The 20859-nt window shown below is 38.6% G+C and overlaps 1 protein-coding gene across 8 annotated transcripts in view; it reads left to right on the forward strand.

The window, feature by feature from the left end:
* Nucleotides 1-15249, forward strand: part of FBXL4 (F-box and leucine rich repeat protein 4) — a 69511-nt gene extending 54262 nt beyond the window's left edge. For all 8 annotated transcript variants that reach the window (XM_074819498.1, XM_074819505.1, XM_074819501.1 and 5 more), the window contains one exon: nucleotides 5583-15249. In XM_074819498.1, coding sequence (XP_074675599.1) covers nucleotides 5583-5746 — 164 coding nt within the window. In that variant the 3' untranslated portion in view covers nucleotides 5747-15249. The remainder of the gene's footprint in view (nucleotides 1-5582) is intronic.
* The last annotated feature ends 5610 nt before the right edge of the window (nucleotides 15250-20859 follow it).

Consider the following 20859-nt stretch of genomic DNA (forward strand, 5'->3'; position numbering starts at 1 on the left):
AGTGCATGCTGTAAGGGAACTTACTTTGCTTCAACAAAGCTGTGTAAAAGCTTGATGTTTTTTGCTGTAAATAGGCACTTACCTAAGTAGGGATCAGAATGTCTTGCACTGTAGGTACCAGCACTGACAATGCTGGTTTCTCTCTGCAATTGTTAGAACTTATAAACTTGTCAGGGAAAACTTCTTGTTTCAGTTATAAATTATTTATCATCGCAATAATTTCAGGACTGGAGGGTCCAAGCCTCTGAAAGAAATCTTGTTGAACTGTGTGTCATTCGTTTTAAGTATTACAAAATGAATGTTATATATACCCTGGATGCTGTCTTCAGGTGGTAGATCCTGCAACGTGATACCCATGTGTCCTTTACTTAACCTCTCACTATCATTTGGCAATTCCCTCGTTACAGAATCAGAGGACTCCACAGAAGATGAAAATTGCCAGTTTTCAAGGGCTCCATAAACTTATTAGCCCATGTAAATCATTGTTTGATTGGTAGCTGTGTTTGCGGTGTGTAAAACATACTTCAGAAAGTAAATTTATGTTTAAATACTGAAATCATGGGTTGGATCCATATCTGCTGTATTATAACACAATTTGGAAGAGGAAACATGATGTAAGTGTGTCACTGAGTATATGAGGGTGTGTTTCTTGAAGTTTGAGTTCTGAGATTTCTTTTACCCATTACATACTGAGCTGCCTGTTTACAAGTATCATTTCCTTCTCTGCCCACATCTTTTCCACTGACTGACGTGGCAGGTTTCCACCCTGCAGTGGAATGATCCGGCTGTGATCATCTGACAGTTTTGTAATGGAGTACATCATCCAGTGCTATCAAAAAAGTGGACACCTCTAGACCTATAGTTAAAAACTAGTCTTCAAACTGAAATCTGCGTTGAGCAATGTGCCGAGTCAGATGATAACCTGAATTGGCAGTGCCAAAAGCTTTTCTTGTACATCATATCAGCTGCTTAGTTCTATTGCTGTGGGTCTACCAACTGCTGTCAAGGATGAAGAATAAATCATCTTAACCTCGCTTCCCAAAAGTCCTGACTGCCTCTGTCCTGCACGAAAAGAGTAATGAAAAGTAGACACCCTTGTTACCACAAAATTCATGTATTCCTATCTACATACCAACACCTCCCACACCTTCCTGAGCAACAGAAAACCCAACTGCCCCCTTGCCAGCTGTCAAAATTTTCAGCTTTATCTTGAGAGCATCAACACGTAGTTAGTCAATTCAAACATGAAAATGTGTAGCACGTTAAAATTCTGAATTTGAGTTGTGTGCAATAGATTGAATAAAATGTAAAGAATAAAAGGCTAATCTGTCTGGTCTAGGGGAGGGAAGGAAAAGTAAGAACATTTGAGGGAATAGTGATAGTTATTTTCAGGGTCTCTACTCTTAAATATTATTTGGTGTATAGTAGTATCTCTTGCCTTAGAAATCTGGGCTCTGGCAATTTATATAGCCATCATACACAGGTCTCCTGAACAGCTCTAGAATTTGAAGACTTGGATATATGATATAATTCAAATAATTTACAGCTGATAAACATGATTATTCTAACAAAGAAATCATTACTCAAAAGTGCCTTTTACAAAGGCGATACCAGAGAATAAACTGAACAAAAATTAAAGAGCAGATTTTAATATACTGGTTATGTATATATTCTGAGAAATGGCCGATTAGTTCATGTAGAAAAAGTTGCAGTAAATAACAAAGGTTCAAAAGCCTGCAAACTGTAGAATAATGCACTATATAGGTAACTAGCAGGATAAGTTGTCAGCCTTCCAAAAGCAAAGGAAATGTGCTGTATTACACTTCTGAAATGCTTTTGAATGTGCTTTTAAGAAAGATACATCACTAATTGTACATTGTATAAATGAAAGTAAGATGGTGGGTGATGTTTACTTATCCTGTGGTGTGAATAAGCAAACCCCAACCAGATTGCTGGCCCTTTTAGCTTTTAGGAAAAGGTATTTCCTAACGTAAATTTTTAAGTCTGAGGAGGAAAAAGGAAACAGGTGTGGTAAAACATGCAATTTAAGATGGCCTACTTAGTTACAAATCCATTAAAAATCTTAGTCTTAGATGAAACGGTAGGAGAACTGTTGAAGTTCAGGTAGGAAGGAATGAAGAACATCCTACACAAAAAAATCTGTGGCTAGGCATCTAGATCTAGCATTTTTGTAGAAACACACATTTGGATCTTGAAGCGTAAAAGCTGTGATGCGTAAATGAGACTGGTTTTAAATGAAGGTGCTGATGCAGTAGCAATTTTAAGGCTTGGTGGAAAAAAGATAGCATAATGTTTTGTTCCTAGAGTTTCGGTTGGAATGGTAGAGCAGATCATGATGGTAGGACAGTGGTACTCTGGTAAAATTTGTGGTCAAGTGAAGTGAATAACTAAAGCGTATTACAGAATTTCTGTGTCTGGCCATAGGGACTGTTACATCAACCACCAGATAGTTGTGGTGACAGTGATCATACAAGAATAATGGAGTTAAAAATCACAATAATAATGACAAGCTTCGATTACCTCTGAGTAGGTGAGGTAAGATCTGGGGGCATGATAGCAAAGACTGTTTTGGGGTGATGTTCGATGATGTCTCAAATCAACTAATCTGAGAGCATGCTATGGAAGAAGTGAAGACCACGCTTGGATACACCCTTGCTTATGCAGAAGAGTACAGGAGACTGCTAAAAACAGAGGCATCTTTCTGGAAATGAATCCTGTTCACAGAAGGAAAATAGGAAGAGGAACTCCAGAAAGTAAAACAGAATCATAGTAAAGCAATATGTGATTTTAAGGAATCATTGGCTAAAGGTAAATGCTAAAACTGTTTTTCAGATATGTTAGAAGTTTACAGGAGAGCTAGTGAGATTGGTAGATACTCCAGATGTAAAGGATCACTCAGATTCAAGAATGCCATTGCAGGAGGACTGTTGTCTGTCCATTAGTGTTTGTGGCAAGAGGGATATCAAATAGGCTGCTACATCAGAGCCATTCTTTCCGGGAGATTAGCCTGGAAAGCTGCCTTAAATTGGAATGCCAATACAGAAAGCTTTTGAACAAATCAATACATTGAACTATAATAAATTGTTAGGACTAAATGGTATTTATGCAGCGGTTGTAAATGAGCTCAAATACAGGGCTGTGGAAATCCTATTTCTGCTGTGTGATCTGTCACTTAAATCAGCCTCAGCACTAGAGGAATGAAGGGTTACAAACATGGCACAATTTTCTGTAGAGGGTGCAGGTTAGAAGCTAGAAACCAGTACGATTGTCTTTTACTCTGTGTAAACCAGTTGCAACTGTAAGAAAGTCGGTCAGCATGAACGCCATTATGATATTTTGAAGGAGAACTGCATCCCTGTGAGGATAGTATAGTTATGTTTCTTCAGTCTTTTAGAATTCATTGGAGTTCTTGGTGAAGGTGAGCATTGATCTGGTCCATAGAGGCTTGGCTTTTCAAAAGCTTTAGCCAAGGAGGTTCTGCTTTTGTAATCTAGCTGTTGTCTTTCCGGATTATGAGTGTTTCAAAGACAACAGAGGACAAGAACGTATCGTCTCTTTTCACAATGAAGTTACGTCACTACTGTGGTCACCAAGAGTCTGTACTGATCTGTTTATGAGTAATCCAGGCAAAGGGGTGAATAATATTGTACCAGAGGATAATGCCCAGGTGTTCAGGGTAGAAGAATCTTAAGCTGAAGAATTTAACAGTGAAAAATCATAGAATGATCTTATGATACTTAGTAAACAGATGATAAAGCAGGAGGAAAACTGTACCATGAAGTGCTAAGTAATCTCATGAGGCAAAATAACATTAACTAAGCATATGGGGGTGGGGGTGGGGGGGTGGCTTTATATTAGTTACTATTTTGTCGGAGAGAGATCCTGTGGACAATTTTTGGAAAACATCAGCTCATTTCTCAACATCATTCTAATGGACAAAGAAGTAGTTAGGATTCCTTAGGAGAGAAATGGAGAAAACACCATAAGACCTTGTTATACAGTTAATGACTTTGTCCTCAGTGTGCTGTAGAGTTCTGGTCATCCAATTTCAAAGGTACTAAATTAGTGCAGAAGCAAGACAACAAGGATGATCTGAGATGCAGAAGAGTCTGCAAAACAGACAGTCTTGAGGGAACAGGAGAGATGTCCATAGGATTATGAATGATATGGAAATAGTGAACTGGGAATGATCTCTCACTGCTTCTTTATGATTCATTGCCCCTTAGTTATTGCAATTAATAGGCAGTGGGTTTGAGGCTGGTTTTTTTTCTTTTTTTTTAACATATATTTAAACTGTAGAAGTTCATGTGAATGGGCCATAAGTATAAAGAAGCTTGAAGAAGTAGTAGCATTCATGAAAGGTAGCTTCAGAAATCCCTAAACTGATAATTTTTGGCAGTTGAGAAGATCCACCAGTGAAAAGCTGCTTTAAAAATCTGGTCTTGCTTTTTTTTTTTTGTTTTGGTAAGCATGACTGTCCCTGGCCATAGACAAAATATTGGACTAGCTGACTTTTTGGGGTGCAGTTCAGCTCAAGATGGAACTGTGTAAGTTGAGGTGTCTACCAGGAGGTGTCTGCAGTCACGTTGGATGTATAAACTCTTTTTAGAGCCAGGAGAGCTTGATGAGCAATTTTAGCCCACTGTAGGCATCCAGGCTTGGTTCACTTACCCAGAGTAACCTGTCTGGCTTCCAGCCATTCTAGTAAGGCATGGGTCTCCTCCTCTGGCTCCAGTGTCCTGTCTGCCAGCTCTGTGTGGATGTTCTACATGGTGGAAGGAACCCGAAGGGGCACTAGACACTTCAGGCAGCCCAGTCAGCTGAATCATGTGCTACACACCATTGACTATACTGACTAGATTTCAATCAGCTATAATGGGTCTGTGGATGCATGCTTATAAACACCTATTTATTTGATTTCTGACTGAATCCCATGCTTGATCTGACCTTGTGTGACACTTAAGAGTTCAGTCACTGTGGTCACTTTTTTGGCAGGGATAAATAGTGTGTTTTCTGTTACTGTTAGCATATATATAAGTATGTTTCGTAGTCTCTTGAACAATTTCCCCTGCATGTGCATAATACCCATGCTCACTCTAAAGTCCTAGAAGCCTTGCTAATATGTTTGGAATTGGAGTAGCCCACAACAGCTTGTGTGCTGTGCTGGTCAGTGCAGTCAGCAGGAGTCATGAGAGCATGAGTGTAGCATATTGTATTGCTTGCTGCCAAAGCCCTGCATCTGGTCACTGGGAGGTCTGCTGGCTTTGGGTACTTGGCTTCTGTAGTTAGAGACTCACCTTGAAGTTGTAAAGTTGCCCCCCAGTAGAAAATTGATGGAGTTATTTATGCACTTGAGTTAAGAAAATACAATAAGCTCCTTAAAGGTAAAATTTTTGCACTGCCTCTGAGAAACTTTTAATTTGAAATCTAATTGAAATAATCTAAATAAAAAATGTATTATAGTAGCATTTTTCATGACAGTATTAGCAGTTTTAATAAAAAAATAAATACTGTTCTCAGTAACTTTACAATTTGTTTTTTTTTTTTTTGTTTTTGAACAGGGACGAGGATGGTAAGCCCTGCATCTTTAAGAAAATTGCTGGAGTCTTGTAAAGATCTTTCTTTACTGGATGTGTCCTTCTGTTCACAGATTGATAATAGAGTTGTCCTAGAACTGAATGCCAACTTTCCTAATGTGTTCATAAAAAAGAGTTTCACCCAGTGACTCAGTACATATGCTGCTGTGGAATTTGTCTGACAGAGTTGTTTCCTGTGAATTTGTGCTGACTTTTTTGAAGAAGAATATAAATCTCCTATGAAATAGTGGAAAGTATTAATTATCTACACAAATGGGTAAAACACATTTAAATATATTATGCATTTCTTAAAGAGTTGATATTGTACCTAAGAATTGTTTTACTCTGTGTTAATTGGTCACACTGCATGTTTTCAGATACCAGCCATATGTGTGGCTTTAATGAGAAGAAAATGAATAATGTCTTCTTAAATGCCCTTTTATAGGGTGTTACAGACAATAAACTATGTTAATATCCAGGTGAAAGCAGAAGTTCAATATTTAGCAGTAAGGAAAAGATGGGTGCTTCCTTTTTATGTCTATGTATGTATATATAAATGTATACAGATATATTTGTATATACATACACAGATACTGTAGCATTCTAGTTTGGCCTGCAGGCATAAGCTGTTATGATCTGGCCTATAATTAGTTGTTTGAAAACCTGTTTAAGCTTGTATAAGAATGAATTGAAAAGACACTTTGTTGTCTTCATTTTTTTGGCAATGAATTGTCTGATACATTTTTCACCCTTCCTCCACCTGAAATAGATGTAGTGATATTTTACAGTCCAGCCTAAGCAACAAATAAATGCAAGAACCTTCCGCCTGAACTTAGAGCAGAAACAAAAGAGAAAATTGCCAGCTGCTTCTTGGTATTAAAGTTTGAGACAGGTACTTAGTGTCGTAACTGGTAATGTGTAGAAAACTCCAGAGCAGTTTTCTTTTCAAATTTCTGACATGGCCAAGATGACATGATAACATCTGGTTATCATGCAGAGTACCATAAAGAATGGTAATGCATTAGCAACTGTACCTTACACTGTCATCAAATCTACTGTCAAGTGTACAAACATCTTTGTTCAGTAAAACATCAAGGAAAATACAGTGGATTTAAAACAAGGGCAATATGATTTGGTGATTTAATAGTCACCAAACCTTAGTTTTGGATTGGTTTTGGTTTTGCGGGGTTTTTTTTGTTTTTCCCAGAGGCGATTGCTCAAACTACTATTGCACTCTCTCTCTTTAACACTGTTTAGCCTCTGGAGAAGAAAAACTGTGTCAATGGACAAATTCTAGAGGTTTATTTCTTTTGCACTTCCTGGGATGAAGTTGTTCTTTTTTCTTTTTCCTTGAATAGCACTGCTAGTGTATGTTGCTAGTACAGCTTGAGTTTAGAATGTTACCTTTTTAGCCATTGTTGATGAGTATGGACCATGAAATATAGCCTGTCATTTGATATTGGTTCCACTATTCTTGTACTGATGGCACTTACTACCTACTGGAATAAGAAGAAAAATATTTTGTCTGGCAGAAGTACATTATTGCACTGAAGATCACTGGCAAGGAATACTTCAGTTTATGCAGTAAATAACCAACTGCTACTAGAGGACTGCTACGAATCATTAAAAATTTGACGATCTCTGTGACTCCTGAATGAACGCTTTGAACTCTTTGTGCTGGTGCCAATACTTTATAAACTGTGTCATGAAACAGCTACAGAACATTTATCTGATTTTATAGAAAGACCTTTTACTTCAGATTTTAAAATTTTACAGAATCTTTTGGGAATTCCAGATCCAAAGAAGCGTATGCACAGTTGGCTTTTTGATTTTTCCTCCACACAGGTGGCACTATGGGATTTCCAAATAGATTATGCCATTCCATTTTTAATTTTTTTTTCCTCCAGAAAACTGGACAATCTAGATTGATTTACTTTATTTTTCCACACTGACAGATGTCAGCTATGGTGTGATTCTGTGTGAGACCTCATTTCTTTCAATTGGGTTTGGGTTGATTTATTTTTTTGGGAACTTTTAAGTTTTTAATCTACAAGTAATAATTTTTCATTGTAATTGAGTATTAAACACTATTGTTCTAGTTATAGGAGAACACAGGTTCAGATAATGGGAGTTTACAAAGAACAGTATTTCAAAACATGTTTTTGTTATGAAATTTCACTTCTCAGGGTGCATCTGTGTTTATCTCCTTTTTTTTCTTAGAGATCCTTGTTTATTTTTCACTGTAAATAGAATGGGATGTGGATGAAGTGATAGCCATTGTGCCTTCAAACTGGTAAACTCGGTAAATAATACAGTTTCACTTATACAACATCAGCGAATCAAATAAGTGTTTTTGTAATCATGTATGTGTAAAGGATTTCATTCTCTATTGTTTTTTAGGTAGTATAAAGGAGGTTTAAATTGACATTTTGTTCATACTAAAGGATTTATTTTTCTTATGTTGTGCATTCTGTTTGAAATTGTTTTTGTCGGGAATTCTGTATTGTCACTTGAAAGATAAATTGAAGTCTACTTTTTATTTGGACTATTTAAAACTTAGCTGTTGCTAACACATAATTCATATAGCTGAGATAATTGGGAAGGACTTCCATCTATAGTTGTAAACTTTAACCTTCAATCAGTGTGTAAGAAGCTCTGTTAGCTATGGGTTTTTATGTCCAAGAAGTCTTCCAGCAAAGAGAGGATAGATCAGACTTGACATTTCTAGTATTTCCAGGATAAAGAAAACTACATGCTTTTAGACCTTCCTTATACATCACAAAGAAGCAAGAATAGGTCACTGGTTTTTTAGTTCAGCTATTTTATACATATGTGTGTATATCTATTTATACATATGTATGTATAAATTATATATATGCACATGTCTTTGTGTGTATATATGAAAATTCTTTGTATGTGTGTACATACTTATATGTATAAATCTCAAAGTTTTTCATGTAGGAATTACTTTTGTGAAGAGAATGTAATAGCAAAAGATGTTTCATAGCAGTTCTGTTTTCAGCTGTTGTTCTCCTGTAACTGGAGACTGAGTTGTTCTCCACCTGTGCGACAGGAAAAGCCTGGGCAGGAGTTGTGCTGGATTTCCTGTGTTGCTCTGCCGAAGTGCCTTCTGGTCTGTCTACACGTGAATGGTATTACAGGGTATGGTAGAGTGTGACTGCAAAGTCCGATAACTACTGTGGACTGTCTCCTTGTGAAGCAGTCATATAGAGGGAAACTTATTCTCATTTCATTTAATTCAAAATGAACAATAGCAATTCCTCAGTTAGAGGAATTTAATTATTCTGGAATTGGTCATTATTTCCAACACTAGACCATCCCTCAGTCATGTTATCTAAATTCTGCTTTTAAGGATATTCCATTTTTTTATCTTGTCCTTTGATCTTGTCTGTCTTAGGCATTGTAAAAAATGTGCTTTGGCAACAGATTTTAAAAAAAACATTGCTAACGTGCAAAAAAAATAGACTTGCTCTGAAGTGTTCCTGTTTTTAAATTAAAGGAGGGCTTCTGTACTATCTGTATGAAATTGGTGTGGGGTGGCGTGTAGGTAGATATGTCATTCTTTTGGTCATTCAAAAAAATTGCTATGATAACTTCACCATTTAAAGCATCTTTCCAACTCTTGAAGGCTTCGATAGTGTGCTTAACTTGTATTCATAATTCTGAGCTGTCTGGCTAGATAGCTCTATGGAAATGGATGGGGTTTCTGTTTAAATTATGCACATGGTTAAGTACATTAGTGAGCAGGACATACATGGAAGAACAGTCTTGCATAGGAGTTTGGACCTTATAATCCCCACATACTTGGAGGTCCAAATTTCAGACTGAAAAAAAAGAACCACCATGACCCTTGTATTTACTGCCTGATTCTTTCCTTGGAGCTCTCATGCCAACATTTCCAGATACAAGATGTCCAGTAATCATGGTACACAGTGAGTAGAATTCATCTCACTGAATGTTAGCTCTCTGAAAGTTAGACATCTAGTTTAAGGAAGGAACCTGGGCACCTCTAGAGAGCTATTAATCTCCTCCTAAGATAGATATTTAAGGAAGGTGGAATGAATCATATTTTGGAGAGCCTCTCTGGAGACTGTGGAAGCTGTGATTTAGCCCAGGTCAGATACTTGGCTTTAGAATACTAAACCTGAGATTAATTCCATCCAGCGCTGTACTACCTGTCTTGGAATAGCAAACAAGAAGACCAGAACAACATCCATCCCCAAACCTCAAAACCCTCCAAAATTCATCCAGAAAGAAGCAAATTAAAGAGATGCTGACAACTTGAAAAATCAGTGTTTTAAATGCCAGGATCTACTTCTGCCCCTGAGTCCCATGCCAGTAGCCAATGCCTGTGGGTTGTTTTTTTTTTTAGTGGAAATGCATCCCCTTTCCCTGTTCTGAAATCTCATGTACCTAACTGGCTATATGTGTAGTTGTGTAAATGCATGAAATTAATGGGCAAATGTAATTAATGTATTGCAGCTATTCTGATAATCTTTCATATTGCTATAATTAAGACTATGACTAGTTTAACTGCTCTCCTGTCATCAGAAATGTTACCCACTGTGCTTTTGCAAAAATCGTGTGTTTAGTCCTGGTTCTTACCGTGTGTACTTACTCCATCTGATGGGATATGTTTCCCACGTCACATCTGCAGGACTACTAAATTTACAAAAACTAGATGAAATGTAGCATTTTATTATATGGAGTACAGGGGTGACTTTATATATTGATTTACATTTTCATTATTACTCTTTTGCAATGATTTCAGATGTTGTAGCTTTTGAAATTACTAGGCTAGAAATTTCTGGTTAATGCATCTGTACATGCTGTGTTAGACACAGTTAACATTTTTCCCAAATGAAGGCATTTGTCCTTCACCGAGATGATTTTTGTGATTTTAGATTTCTGACTTAATAATGAAATCCAAGAAGGGCTCTTTATTAAATATTACCAGGCATGGGACAGGTTGTGATAACTGACATTAGGAAGGGCTGAGGCACAAGTCTTGTGTGTTTTAGATCCTCACGATATTCAAAGAAGGCCCTCAGCAAGATTCAGCCCCAGTAATAGCAGGTAGTGGCAAGATTTTCCTTTTTAGCAAGGGACTAAGTACTGTTATTTTAGTTTGACTTACGTAGCTCTAGTCTCTCCCTGTCTCATTTTCATTTAAGAATGGTAAGTGGCACAGTTAGGACAGACATCCTAAATTGGAGGGGATCCTTTGTGAGGAATGAGGATTTTCTCTTGCATGTTTTGTTCCCCTTTTCCAAAAACAGGCAAATAAAAAACGCCTCAACTATTTGAAAGCTCTCTCTTTTTCCTTGGATACTGAAGAAATGCAAATGTAAAGAAAGTTGAGAAAAGAAAGAAAGGGCACTTACCCAGATTTATCTGGAAACTCATGAAAGGGCAGCCAGAGCTATTTATAGACATGAGGAAAGTAAGTGCATTGTTCTAGATCAGCTGTTATCTTTCCCAGAAATTTAGTTTACCATACAATTTCACATGCTCATACTTCTAAGTCAAGATTTAGCATTTAGATGCTCTTAATATTGACCTTTCGTATACAAGCTTGTGCAGTAATTCCTGATGTCTCTTTGTTTCACTTTTATGAACTACATAGAAATATTTTTTTCTTCACCTATCACTGCCCAGCTGCATTTTTTGTTAAACTCTGAAACGATTTTGTACATGCACACAGATTCATGTGAGACTTAATTACTTAGGATTTTTGCAATTGGTCCTTTTTTGAGGACAAACTGCAGTTTTGGGGGTTAAAACATTAAAGAGAAGGCTCTGGAGAAGAGAAGGCTCAGGGGAAGTCTTATCAATGTATAGGAATACCTGATGGAGGCAGGGAATGAAGAAGAGCGGGACAGATTCTCTTCTCAGTGATGCCCATGGACAAGGACAGGAGGCAGGTGGCACAAACTGAAACACAGGAGACTCCATCTGAACATGCGATGACACATTTTATGGTAAGGGTAACGAAGCCCTAGCACAGTTTGTTCACAGAGGCTGTGGGGTTTCCATCCTTGGAGATATTCAAAAGCTGTCTGGACATGGTTGTGGGCAACAAGCTCTAGGTGACCCTGCTTGAGCAATGGAGGGCTGGAGTAGATAACCTCCAGAGATCCCTTCCAACCTCAACCATGCTGTGGTTCTGTGATCTGAGGCTTGCCCTTTGCTTCTGTTTGCCTCAGTGTACTGATTGAAGAGGATAGTAGGGAGGGAAGAAGAAATAATACCTATTTTAAGAAATGTGCAGTGCTGAGAACAGTAACAACAATCTTGTTCATTTGCTTTTTTTATCTTAAGAGGATTAAAATTTTTCTTGGCTTAGGTTAGTAGGAGAATCTAAATGTAACTTATTAAAATGAAATTTTGGTAGTGTTTTTGACATACAGTTCTGTAATGTACAAAACACACAATTAGTTTACAGGAGTATTATTGTCACTCTGAAGCCTGAAAGCTAGACCAAAGACTAAGACAAATATCCCCATTTTTGGGTACTGACAATAGTTTCTGTTTAGAAATTGAGTTCTCAGTAATACATTAGGAACAGGTTAGTTTGCATATTTTTAGTATTTGTTTACATAGATTTTAATTGGGATTACCCTGGTTTAGGTGCCAGTTTTTTCTGCTTACTCTATTGGAAACCAAGTATAGTGGTCAACTGTTCATAGTGTAAAAACATGAAAATTTGAATTCAGGTGAAAAAGAGGACAAAGTTTATGAAACACTGAATTGTCTGAGCATTTTGGGGAGATACTGTGTATACTTGTGCTGAATTCCCATCTTTTGTGTATTATTTACTATACCATTGTCAGGAGCTGTTGGATAGTACAGTCCTCTGTTTACCGTCAGGGGATGGGTTCTCTCCATCAGACCTTGGTCTCTTTAGATTTGTTTTCTTCAGGGCAGTGCCACAGATTTCTGCACATACACACTGTTCTGAAATTAATAGAGGCAAATGAAAAACAGCTGTTTTGGTTGTGATTTGGAAACTAATGGTTAGTCTATATTGGAGTTATTTTGGAGTAGTTACTGAAAGTGAATTAAAACAACCAGGAATTGGTGTGTTCTCAGGGGGACCTTGCACTTTCTGATTTAACTTTCACATACAGACAAGTCCTAATTACCAGCTGTCCCTTGAGCCATCTTAGTGAAATCGATGTGACGGTCTCATTCTGGCTCTTCCTAGTGAGCATAAAGCCACTACAGCTCTTTAGCATCTTGTGGCGTTTTGCATTCATCTCCTTACCAGGCAGATAGTGGAGTTGGGGTGTGTCGAGACTGGCCTGACCTCCGCAAGTGAGATGCGTGAATTGCCTGGAGAAATTTCCTGCTCACATTTATTCCTACGTGCAGATGAGAAGGAATGGCATCTCCAGGCCTTCAAATTTGAATAGCTGAACGCAGCACCTGGATTCCTTTAAAAATAATAGGTCTCTCCCTGCCCTCCCTCAAATAACCAGCAACAAAATACTTGCGCTGTATTTATGATTTAATATTATGCTCCATCTTCTGTAATATTACAACAAACTCCTACTGCGTTACTTTTTAAAGGGACTAATTTCTGTGAAAGTTGGAAGAGCAGCAGTTGAGGGAACAGTTCCAGACACTACCTGTAAATAGCTCTGCTAGGCATGCTATGCCAGTAAGCACCAGAAGCGAGTTAGGCCTTTTTAGTAACAAGTTGAGAAGGGCAAAAGGGATAATTGCCTCTAAGCACATTTTCTATAGCTCAAGGTATTTGTATCATCTAATTTTAAATATCTAGGGTAGGTACTACAGTTAGGAAACTAGTCTCCTAGGATGCCTTCACTCTGGGTAGATAGGTTCTTCCACAGGATAATTCAGATCAGGAGATCAATCTTAAGTTTAGGTCTTGAATTGGGCTCTGGAGCAGCTGAGGTCCACGCAGACCACAGAAAACTTCTATTGGAAACTAGCTTCCTGAACTACATGTGCTATCCTCGCATGTGTGGATTCAGAGTAAGAGGTTGCTTACCCCTGGGTGCTCCCTACTAGTCCCCTAGCTTCTCTTGCTTCCGCCAGAGGCCACCACTTTCTTTGCTCTGTTGGTTGAACTGTATCTGATTGCTCCGTACAAAATATCTTGGCTAAAATGAGAAAACCTTTTGTTTTCTAGTAGTTGAGCATTTGAAGTTTGTTTATTTACTCTCCCAAGTTGGGCATTAAAGCCAGCAGAAGGAAGAGGGCATTTAACTTCAGTGAAAAGAATTAACAAGTAGCAGGTGGCAACATGCTGGTTGTGCAAATGTTTTAATTCAAATTAGCATAAACGAGGATAGCCACTCTTGATTGTGTTCCAGGGCTCCTTAACTTTTAGATACTTCATTGCAGTACTGTGTTGCAAGATGTCCAAACCAAGGTTGTTTATTTTCACCTCATAATAGTGGTTCAAGCCCTAGAGTATAGAATGCTACTGTGAACATACAAGAACATGCAAGTCCTAACTGGCTTCAACAAATTTCCTAAGGTCCTTTGAGAATCAGACATTGGAAGATTTAGATTAGAAAGTCTAATAAGAGCATATTTAAAGCATGGTGAAGGCAGTGGTTAGCAAAACCAAAACTGGGCGGTGGGGCCAGCAGTTCATGGATGCGTTTTTCGGGACTGTCTCGTGATGTTAAGCTACATGGGCCCATGAAGCTAACATCCACTACTTTGCACAGTTGCAGTCCTAAATAGAGTCAGTATTCCAAGAGCTGTGTCTGTATGTACAATCTTAGATCCGAAATCTGTTCTCTGTGTGGTCATTTCAATGCCATACACATTCAGCATTAACCCCATTTTTTGTTTTGTGCTCCTCTTAGTATACTAGCAGTGTTTACCTTAGCATCTTCTGTGTATTTGTTTTTAATATTCCCCTCAGAGGCTTGTGCACTTTTTTTTAATACTTATGCAAGTACTTGATTACATTTCAAAATTATGGGATATACCTTTCGGTATTCTGCTTGACCAGTAGAAACAGGAGGTATGTTAGTAGTGTATAACTTCTGTTCAGATTTGACTACCATCTTCTCTCTCTGTGTAAACCCAAAGGTCTCTGCATATGCAGACACAGCTCAGGCATGGATACCTGGCTCCTTCTTGTTTGAATACCTTTGACTCATACCACTTAATGTGTTTTTGTGGTACAAGGTAAGGGTTTCCTTGAACACACACAAAACAGATATATTAGCCCTATATTTATAAACGATTGAATTTATTATGGAGGAATCATCTAATGCCTTATATTGCTAACTCAAAGGTAGTTTCTTTTTATCTTAAAAAGTTAATTACATATTTACACACCAAATATTTCTATTTAGTAAAATAAACCTGTTTTATTCTGACACATTGGATCACTTAAAATGTCATCATAATGTGTTGTACAGTTTTATTCTGTTACTGCCAGTATAAAGAAGTTGAAATTAATGTTCTCACTGAGTTGTCAGTGTCTGCTAATTCAGAGATGACAGAAATGTGTTAAAATATATTCAACCTATAATATTTATCTTGCTTTGTACTTAATTTGTTTCCCCTTGACTATGTTGCAAAATACCAAGTGTACATAAAATAATGAATAAATAAAACAAAAATAAATGATTTGTCTACATTCATTGACCTTTTGTGCATTCATTTTAAAAAACAGTGATATAAAACACAAAATATGGTGCATTCAGAGGAATGATTTGATCATATTTTTATCACTGTTCATTTTGAAATAAGCCACCCTGGATGTTTTTAGATACAAATTTGTGAGCTAACTTTTCTTTTTTTAGAAAAGTGTATTATTGTTTAATATTTAGCTTACTGTAGCTCTGTGAAAGCATATGGAACTAGGTGCATTACACAAAATAGATGCTTCACTGCCTGAAATGGTTTGTGATCTATGTACAGAGCAAGAGACAACAGATGTGTATACACAGACAGGATATAAAGTGGAATATGGAGATTACAATGTCCCAAGAGAGACCTCCAAGAAAAAAATAATTGTTGAATTTCTTTTGAAAATAATTTCTTACTCTAGCACAAATTATGTTACCATAACATATTTATTAATCCCTTTAATTATATAGGTAGCAATATAGATGTGTTTAAATGTTGTGGAATTTAAGTAATAAACTCTAAATCTAGCAAAGATGTTATGGAGTGCTGCAGCTTTCAAAATGGAAACCAGAAGGGGACAGGTGATCGGTTGGACTCGACTTGTCCAGAACAACCCAGTATTGAATTGGAAATGCCAGACTTTGTCCTCCTTTTTTGTGAATTATTTTAAAAGTGTTTACTGGTTCAGAAGTTGGTGTTAGCCTGATCAGTGCCCATTTTCTTCTAGACAAAGTTTATTAAGTATAGATTTGCCTGATACTGTTAATTGTTCAAGACAACACTCCTGAAACAAATACAAAGCTTTGAGTTGTCTCTTGCATCTCTAAGGAAACTTTTATTAAGACTTTTAATCTTCAGCACCTACCTAAGTGTTCAGCTTTTGTATCACAACTTTGCCTCAGGCCAGTATCATTTCAAACGTGCTAAAACTACCTTCTAGCACCAATTTACAGCTGCTGGTGCTTCTGATTATGGAGAAGCATAAGGACAAGACTGGACCCGGCTTCTGAGCATCTTGGACAAAACGCAGCTGACTTTCGACGTGTGCTGAGTACAGTTTCAGACGTCGCTTCTGACTGCCCTGTTTCTGACAGATAACAGTATTGAAAATTCACACATATAACTGAAAATTGTCAGGTATCTCTGTTCCTCTGTGTGACACTTCTGATCATGCAAACAGTTTAAAAAAACACACAGATAAAGCCAGATTTCAAAATATTTCTGATTTCCAGACTTTAATGTCTGCGAGCCTCTAATACACTTTATTACATTATTATTTGGCAGGAGTGCATTATTATTTGGGGAAGTGAAAGCAGTTACATGTTCTCCATACTCCCATAATTTTACGTCTTACATGTCCAGAGGGAGGGAGGGAAGTTTAGTGTTCTGTGAGAGCGTTCAGAAATGTGAACTTGTCTCTTACTTTAAGATGCGATTGGCAATCTGAATTGAATTTAAACAGAACACTGTAGATCTGATACCATGCGTGCTGCAATTGTTTATTCACTGGTAAAATCAAATGTCATTATATATAATGCAGCTATTTATTATTACAAACATTTTAAAGTAATACTTTCCCTCACAGTTTTAAAGAGCTAGAAATAATGCTCTGACGCAGTGACCGTGCATTTTTGAACTGCCAATTGTCTTTAGGAGTTAAAATAAGTGCAGCAGCGTTTTTGTAGCAAGGTCATGTCCATCTCTCCGGATGCAAATACACAAACAATTTAAGTTCAAGCTTCAGACCAGTAGGTCTCCAAGTACTTTTGGAGACCAGTGGTACACTCCACACAGTTCCTTTGTAAAAAGGATAAATTATGTTTAGAATTAGCTTTGTTAACTGGCTACAAGCTCAGGGCTTGAACAAAATAGTCTGTTTAAATAAACTACACTGAATGTCACAGATGCGATTGCCAATTCCACTTAGGTTATTTTTTCTAATACTTGTATCTGATAGTAAACATAACAATTTGGGCAGCTCTTAGTTTAGCACAGGAGGCCTCTCATAGAAGGATCAAGAGCACCTTACCTAAATTAGTCATTTTAACAGTTGCTAAAAATTATCAAAAGCAGCTTGGAGCTAATGAAAACTGGAATGGGAATTAAAATAGAAAGTTGCATTACATCTAAGAAAGTGTGATTGATGTAAGCAATTCTCATCCTTGCTTCAAGATACTGCTGAAGATGGTTGGGTCTGGTGCCTGCTATCGCTTCCCAACACCTGTTCCTGGGATGCTGCTGCTGCTGGGAGCAGCTGTTCCCTTGCAGTGACTACAGCAAAATGTCAGCGTGCTAAACTGCTTAATTGGGCATTTTGAAAATACGTAAAATGAGTGCGCTTTGGGATGAACTTTAGAGACCTTACTATCTCTGTTCAGAGAAATCTTTACTGCGTTTTTGCAGTCACTTCTGTTTAGTAATTGCAAAGGGTTTGTGTGCAAATTATCTGACCCATATGGAGAGTTCATTGAAGGTGACGATGTGCTATTTTCAGCATTTGTATATTTATTTTTTTCCATGCAATGCATTGATAGACTTGATAGGATACTTTGCAGTAACTTTCATTCCTCTGGCAAACATCTTTTCTTTAAGGTCTGCAACCACTACCTAGTGCTGAGCATAAGATACTCATCTTTTTTAAGTGATTGGGGAAGGGAAAAAAAGTGGTGGGTAGGTACAGAGCCTTTAGTTAGGCACCCTGAACTGTTGTTGTCAGTGCTCTCCCTGCCGATTGACCTGGGGACGAGTTACTAGTAACTCACTTTCCATCTGTGTATGATCCGGTTATATTTACTGTATGTCATACTAATAAGATTCATGGAGAACTTAAATGTTATGCAAGAGTAAATCTTTATCTTTGAATTGACTAAGCGAAAGGATTTGTAAGAGAAAAGTACAATGGGTACTGATCAAACCTAGAGATCTACAATGCTGCTCTAATTTTTTTTTTATTTGCTTTTAAATAATTCAGTCTTTTCAGAGAATGACAGCAGCTTTCAAGTTAAAGTATTGATCCATGGGTGTTCTGCTGCTCTCCAAAATGTGCAGAGGCTTTCACATCTGTGCCTCCACTGCTCAAAGTGGCAGATCTTCAGAAAGGAGGCGCAGATCAAGAGTAATGATCTCCAGCTAATGATCAGGTGCTATATGTCACCTGATAGCAAGAAGTCAGTTGCAAGGGGGTGGGGTGACAACCCACCTTTTTGCCTTTTCCTAAATATACAGTCCTTAAGCAGTTTTTACATCTTTCAGTTGGCAGGAACTAAACCTGAACTCTGTCAGCTAGAGCTGCGGTATTCAACTGTAGCTCCAGACTGGAGGAGTTTAGTTGGAGGAGTTTAGTGCCATGCACCAGCAGATGGATCACCTTCATGCATGCACTTGATCTGTGGCAAGTATCATACCATACTTTCAGTGTTACTGCAATTTATCATCTAAAAATGTTGAACACAGTTTTATCAATAAAGAGGTTTTTTTCCTAAACGCTGTAAGAGACTAAGTGACCACATGCACACTCTCCTCTTTGGAAGAAAGCAAACATACTACCTTGCTCCCTACCGTGGTTTTTTTTGGTTTTTTTTGGTTTTTTTTTTTCACTCAGAATAACATTGTCTTCTTATAAAAACTCTTCTTCCTGGATGTCTCCTACAGATTGATGAGTTTAAATTTGAAAGAGTGGGGGAACCACAGCTCCTTCTTGCCATCTTTCTGTCTGCTGGACAGTTAGTGCCTGTCATGGCCCCGCTCTCACAGAACAGCAGAATCTGTCCAGGGAAGGCAGAGGGGCTGTTTCGTCTGATTGAGAAATAGCAGTGCTAGATTTTGCCTCAGAACTAACAGAAATAAGAAAAGGGCCCATATTCACTCAGGATGCTTTTTTGTATTAGGTAACAGGTTGGGATTGTGACATTTCGATGAGGCTGTTACTCATGTTTTAAAATGCCTGCTGCTGTCACAGCCGCTGCCTCTAAGGACTCCTGCAAACTCCACAGCATGTGCTTCTTACCCCAGACTCTCTGGACACTGCTAAACTTAATCTTGAATAGAAAATGTTTGGGACATCTAAATGACAGGGCTTCCCACTGCCTGTAACAGCCTGTGGCCACGTGTTTGGGCCATGTGTTTAGGACTAGTAGGTGCTGAACATCTACTGCAGCTAACCTTATTTGACCTGTAAGTGCTAGGTCCGAGTCTGTGGTAGAGCATCACTAGGATGTGGGAAGCCTTGGATTCAAGCCGAGGGGGATGATTGAAGGTGCAGTTGAGGCTTAGCCACTGGGTTATGCGTTGGTACCCTGGGTGATCCCCCTTCGGCTCTTTCACTGTGGAGGAGTCACAGTGCTGGGCTAGGCAGGGGAGAGGGAGATTGATTTCAGCCTTGTGGGTAGAGTCTGTGGGAAGTGAAGGGACGTGAAATCTAAACACCTCTAGACAGGTGACTTAAAGTGGCCTGGCCCCTGCTGCAGGTGGGCCAGTATTTCTGACTAGTCAGCTGGAGGTGTGGCAGCACCGAAGCCGAATGGACCAGCTGCCCCTCCATGGGTCCTCTGAAACACCCTCCTCAGTTGGCTACACAAGGCATGCGGGCAGGCTGGGTTGTCCATCCTCTTCCTTGCTCAATTCAAGGGGCCAGACGTGCACAATTTTAATAAGGGACTACTTAAGAGCCTAGATTCCACCCAAAATTAAAACTGTCTGGTTTGGGATATGATTTATACACTGAGGCTGTTTAGCAAAATTAGTATGCAAAAGGTCGATGTTATCCCGCTCCCCAGACCTATTAGCAAATAAATCAATCCTTACTTATCTGCGGGTTTAGGAAGGGTTCCTGAAACAAAGCCAGCTTTTCCCTTTAGAGGCTGAACCTTCATTGTGGCTTTCTGCCCACTGTGAACAGAGCTACCCCCACAGTTAGGACTGACGCAGGCTCGGGCTGTAGTGGAAGGTTGTAGCCACTGCTTACCTTTCCAGTTGCAGCCGTACACATAGCATCTTATTTCCGTTATCTGAGCAGGTCCACAATTGATGTTCAGCTGGAAAACAGGTTATTTTCTCCCGTGTCTGCCCAGTGCTACAGTACTGGCTGGCTGTAGTGTGATTAGCTCTGTGCAGAACGCTCATTTCCTTCTAAAACTTAATCTTTCTTGGGTTTTTTGTTTTGTTTTGTTTTGTTTCAGCTCAATTTGCTTGTTGAGTTAGCAAGAGACTCTGAGATCGTGATATGTCACTTATCTGTTTTCAGTGCACTAAAGTCTGCTGTAGCAGAATGCCTGAATGGTTTGGCTTCTTGATATTCACAATATTTTAACATTTTCAGCACCTACTTACACAGCGTGGCAAGCGGTAGTTACGAAACCTGTAGCACTGAAATAAACACAAGATGTAAACCTGTATGGTTTAACAGGCAGTGCTGCTGCTGGGGTCTGGGTCCCGTAAAGATCTGAACCCCCAACAGCTGTCAGGCGGTTTGGGGAGGGAGTTGTAGCGTTGGGTGAAAAACGAGAGAGCACCCAGCCAGCACCAAACGGCCTCGCAGGAGACTGGGGCTGTCTCTGGGTCTCTATTCCTGGGAAATGGGGGTTTCACCGAAAGGGGAAGGGGTTTTGGGATGGGTGGT

The sequence above is a fragment of the Strix aluco genome, chromosome 3 (genome assembly GCF_031877795.1).
Source record: "Strix aluco isolate bStrAlu1 chromosome 3, bStrAlu1.hap1, whole genome shotgun sequence".
Classification (NCBI taxonomy): Eukaryota; Metazoa; Chordata; class Aves; order Strigiformes; family Strigidae; genus Strix; species Strix aluco.